Source organism: Corvus brachyrhynchos, unplaced genomic scaffold, assembly GCF_000691975.1.
Source record: "Corvus brachyrhynchos isolate BGI_N302 unplaced genomic scaffold, ASM69197v1 scaffold239, whole genome shotgun sequence".
Classification (NCBI taxonomy): Eukaryota; Metazoa; Chordata; class Aves; order Passeriformes; family Corvidae; genus Corvus; species Corvus brachyrhynchos.
In genome coordinates this window covers 3,909,815-3,915,458 of record NW_008246057.1, presented here as the reverse complement: position 1 = coordinate 3,915,458, position 5,644 = coordinate 3,909,815, and the positions used below count along the sequence as shown (strand labels likewise).

At 34.2% G+C, this 5,644-nt stretch overlaps 1 protein-coding gene across 1 annotated transcript in view; it reads left to right on the top strand.

Moving 5' to 3' along the window:
- The window catches only part of LRRK2 (leucine rich repeat kinase 2), a 64,416-nt gene that overhangs the window by 15,415 nt on the left and 43,357 nt on the right, over window positions 1-5,644 (top strand). Inside the window, 4 exon segments of the mRNA XM_017745925.1 lie at window positions 1,231-1,350; window positions 2,477-2,601; window positions 3,158-3,237; window positions 3,990-4,096. Of these exon segments, the coding sequence (XP_017601414.1) occupies window positions 1,231-1,350; window positions 2,477-2,601; window positions 3,158-3,237; window positions 3,990-4,096 (432 nt within the window).

Sequence of the window (5,644 nt, the reverse complement as noted above, 5' to 3'; positions counted from 1 at the left end):
CTCAAGATCCATTTTTTCTTTGAGCCCCTCATCTTAATAAATAGCTGCTGTAGTAGAGTTATGGAAGAAGTGTTCACAGCATCACACAGTTATGGGGACAGATGTGAAATTGCTATCTGCTCCTGGAAATAGTCTGGAAGATTTCCATATATATAGCCAGTGTTTCTTCCCAGGTTATTCAGATGGACACTGTCTTCCTAAACCTATGTTAACTGGCAGTGAAATGGTAAAGTCAGCATCTACTAGCTTCCAAAAACACCATCCTGCATTCTTCCTAATCTGGTAATGACTATCCTAGATTTGACTGTCTTTGGAATTTTAACTGGCTGATACCTGTTAGGCCAGCCACAAGTCCAACAGAATTACTCATCACATAGCCTAAGATTATTAATTTATTTAGGTAAGTAATATATTTACACAAACATACCTTTTCCATTAAAATACATTAAGAAACAGCAGTGCTGATATAACATGACCACACTACTGATCTTTTACATTGCTACTCTGATTCTCATTTTTGCTAATCAAGATTTAAATGAAATTGAATATCAAAATAGAAACCATAGCTATCAAACCATATTTGACAAAGTGAGTGTTGCTCTATTATTTTCTAACCTATGATACAGGTTTTTACAACAAACAAGAAAGTTATTTGAATTTGCTTGCTTTTTGAAAAGTGCCTTGTATTCAACCTGTAACATAAAATACTGTACAGCTTATAATAATTGTTATGCTTTAAATATATTTATCATCAAAAGGCTTCCTTCTATTCCAGAAGGAATCTATTCTATATTTATAATGTTGGCCTTGATTTATTTAACGAGGAGGGCAAAACCAGAGAGTAAACCAGGGTTAAATTAGTTGTGTCATAGGATAAATCAAATCATTGCAGAATTCAGGACCAGAATGGCATTTGCTTCCTGGCAGGGAGTTCTGCAAGTGATACACCAACTGTATTTTTCTTATTTTGATGACAGTGTGTGTTTCATTTTGCATAGAACCTCTGCCTTTTGTAAAAAAAAAAATTAAAAAGGCCCACAAAGAATGTAGATCCCAACTGTTTTTTATCCTTAACCTCTTCTTTCAACAAACAAAATTTTCTTGTCAAGCCCTGTAATAAGAAAACCAATGTTTGCTACAAAGTTTGTGCATTGTGTGCCAAGAAATTTATGTTAAATGTAAAGCTCTAGATATGTGTTTATATTAATTTGATATCTTATCTGTTTTCAGGAAATTTTTTCAATATCCTTGTATTACATAAGGTTCCAGAAGTCATTGTGAAGGCTGTTACAACATATCCTGAAAATGCAAAGTTACAAGCTGCAGCTCTCAGTTGTTTAGCTCTTCTAAGTGAGTAAATCTCTGTCTACTTGTTAATTTTTTTGTTCTAGTAATTTCCTGTAATGATTTCAAACTCCATTTCTTTAACACCAAAGGCTCAGGTAGGACAGCTTCAACAAAGCTGGATTTCCCACATGATTACAGTTTACTGTTTCACTGTGGTAAGTCTGTATTCATATCATACACCAAACATTTGCACAGTGTTCAGAGCTGGTAAGTTATGTTGACAGATCTGAACAGAGCATACTGGTTATTCGTAGACAAATCTTGGATAATCCCTTCTTAATATAAAGTCTCCAGTGATAACAACACTGATTTGATGTTGTGTTTGCCAGGTATGACAGTACTCGTATTGTGGCAGTTGATAGCAACACAAAATCAATGCTTGTGCTTGAGTTCTGAAATCAATTAAAAGATTTAAACTTTTCCTTGAGTACAGTTCAGACAGAAATTAGTTAGCTAGTGGCAAAAAGCTAAGAATCTGATCCTCTTTGTCTCTGAGTTATTATTCCATATAAAAGTCAGTAGAAATGCTGTTTAAGAGTCTCCAAAATAGCAAAGATTAGAAATCAGTACATATTCCATTATGCCTCAAATATTATGCTCAGTGTTGGTATCTTTTTCTTCCCATTAATTGCTGAAAAATCACAGGTAAAAAATGATATATTTCAAATTCTGTTGCACTTTCTGGGACCAGATATTTCTCTCTTAGCAACTGCAATTTGCATTTTATTTTTTAACGGCATTGCTTCAGAGTGTAGATGGCTCTGTAATAAATGGTTCCATGCAAATGATTCACAGTTATATTTTATGTCTGTGGTACTCTGTATGTAAATACACAACAAAAAGAGGTATATGCAGGTCTTTTCAGAGCCAAAGCTTAGACTGATCTGTAATTATGTGACTCATCTACTACATTACACTTAAGTTTTTAACTCCTTTTATAACCTTGAAGACATTTTTCAAGTCTGTCTTAGAGTTTATGTCAAAATATTTCTCCCTTCCCAGAAAAGGCTTATGTTCCCACTGATTTTCAACACTGCCAGTGTGAGTGCCTCCATGACTACAGAAAAGTTGAGACATAGGTGTTTTGTTTTCACAGTAAGAATTTATTGTAAATATTTTATATTTCAAGCTGAAACGATATTCTTAAACCGGGATTTAGAGGAAAGAAAGGAGGAGGAGGAGGAAGAAAAGTTATGCTGGTTGGAAGCATGTTACAAAGCATTAGAACTACACCGAAAAAATACAGATGTGCTGGTGAGAATTTCTGGGTGATGGGAATATGGAACGACTGTATTATGTATTTAATAAAATGTTTAGCCACATCCTTTTCCCATATATATCCTTAGGCAAAAAAAGGCCTTAAGGTCTTGATTAGATTTAGAATAAATCTTACCTTTCTTGCCTTTCTTATCTTTGTTCATCTCAAGAGATTTTAGCTACTTCTTTGGATCAAATGTAGGTAGTTAAGATGAGGCTTATTGCCTGTAACTTTGGCCATGCAAAGATTGTTGTTTACATACCTCCTCTGTATCTAACAGCCAAACACAGGCCCATCAGTAGAAGAATTAATCTTGGCCTAAAATAGATACCAAAATGCAAATCAAGTAATGAGATTGTCACATGTGTTTGTAACTCAGGCCTATTCCAGCTATAAAGAATGTGACAGTGTACATTTTGTTCTATTTCTACATAAAGCACCTTGTACTTCTTTTGTGAACTGAAAAGCAGTCAAACTATTTAAGTTTTTTCATATATTTTTAATCTTCTAAAGGTATATTTTCTTAATCTTTTTGTCTTGGTTTATATTTAGGAGGCTGCGTGCTGGGCTTTGAAAAATCTGTTTCTGTATCAACGCAACCTTCATGAGAAGATTGGAGATGGAGATAATCAGTCAGTGTTGTCTTAAACTGGATTTTTAGAAATGAAAAAAATGAGTGCCTATTATTAGGCCATCTGACGTTTCACTTTTCAATTATTTTTAGTTTTGTAGTAGATGAAATGCATGATGATCAACCAAACCTGGGAAAGTGTCTTCCAAAGTGTGTTAACCTTGATTCAGGAAAATCTGCTAGTGTTTTAATGAAGGGTCAGAACACAGCCTATTAGAGCTAATTTTTACAGTTCATAAGGGATTGTGTCTTCAGTTGCAACAGGGATAAAGAATATAAGAATTAGGAAAACAGACAAGATTAAGATACCTAGCATGTAAGGAGTGTAGAAAAGCAGTACTCATTTTCTTACAAATCAGATGAAAAGGCATTGTAGAGAGAATGCTGCCTCATTAGGGAAAATCTACTAGGCATGGATAAGACACAGATTTCCATTTTACTTAAACTATTTCTCAGAGTTCCTTAAAATTTTAGTCACTCAATTTTTGCCAGCCTGTTTGTACCCCTTTCTGGACCTCAGGTCGCTTGGAAAGCATGGTTCCAAAGCAATTCAGTGAGATTCAGACTAGACAAAGTTGCATAGGTTACAAAGGGTTTTCTGTCAGCTGTTGCTCTGGAAAAATACTAGAAATCAAGAGCAATCATCTGAAATTTTCATTATGTTACATAATACCTTTTTAGGAAACTGAACTGCAATTATGAAGTAACTGCTGTAATACAGTCAATGTACAGTGATTTGTTTCTCTCTGAAAGGTTCCCAATAGACAGAGCAGTGATGCTCTCCATGCTGATGCACTCCTCTTCAAAAGAAGTGTTTCAGGCTGCTGCTAGTACCTTGGCAATTTTGTCACAACAGAATGGTAAGGCACTTCAGTTATCTTTTCTTTTTCATTCAGCAGAAAGTTATTGCAAAAATATTACAGAGGATTTAGTGTACTGTTGAATGAATACAATACTCCCTGTGATAAAGAGTATTATGTTGTGATAAGTAGGAAGTTTATTCCTTGCTTTGAAAAAGTTATTGTTAGCTAGTATAAAAAATACAAGGAAATAAAGAGTTCTCTGCCAGTTTATGTGTTGCAATTGCTACTTTTTGGAGCAGGAGACGTGAAAAGAGTGTGCTCTCTTTGTATGCTTGTTTAAATATTTATCACGTTTGAATTTCGTCAAGAGCAGCATTTGTTGAAAAATCACATGAATAAGGAATACAGCCCAACAAATACCACTTTCTTGCTTAACACAGGAGATTTGAGCAGTCCTGTTGACTTCAGTGAAGCAAATTGTGTAGAAACTTAAGCATGTGCATGACAGTTTTCAAGATTTCTTTACTCCTGATCATGTCCCTAACATGGTTTCCTAACTTTTTTCAATTTGCAGACCCCCTCAAAATTTTTCAGTGGAGATGTGGACCCCTGAGTAGAGTATTTAAGCCTACTGACAGTTGGCCTGCTTTTATTAGATAACTTTCACAGAATCCTTTGAAATGGTTATGGATCTCAAGTGGTTTGCAGACTGCACATTGAAAACCACTGGCTAGATAGAAAGGAAAATCCTAGCAGTTAATTACCATTCTCTAGGTGAGAAAGCATTGTTTTATCATCAGTTTATTGAGCCATCCAAGTACATAAAACCTAACGCAGGGAGGTTTTATAATTATTTGTGAGACCAAGATGTGTCTATACTGAGAAATAGATTTCATAAATGTATGCATATTATTGTCATATACCAGTTACTTTCATAACATGTTACTGACAAGTGGGCCTCTGATTCCTTTTGGAAATCTAAAGCAAGTTTTTCTTCTTTTTTTAAATTATTATTCTCTTTTTTTTTCCCCATAAATGAATGTGCTTACAGCAGAAATGATAGACATAAAGAAGCTTAGTAAAATCTTCTGGCACAATGCAGTACGGCTTGAACTAACCTTCTGAAATGGATGTACTGAACTGGGAATAACAAGATTTGGTGGTAGTTACTATGATAATTTTTATAGTGTTCTAATTTGTATTAGTTACAGTTAGAGCTACAGGATGTGCCTGGATATTTGAATTTGCAAAAAATGAATTCATAAAGTAAATAGCATTAATAAATATAATTTCATTTTTGAAGTTTCATTTTTGGAAGCTAGAAGGTTTTTTTAAAGTTTTAAGTTCTAGCTTTCCTATATGATCTCAGAGTGCGATTAGGAAAAAGTTGAAGAATAAACATTTCTGAAAATATAAGCAGGGCTATACATTCTCTTTCCCATATACTAACTTTACGTGAGTAAAAATAGCAGATGTATAGAGACTTATTAGACAGTCTGAAATTATAATGTGTTTGATTAAGCTATGCAAACAGAAGTCAGCTTCAGCTCAAATTGTTTCCTATTCTAATTTGTACTATTATTTCTGTTTGGTGAGGCAAAAACA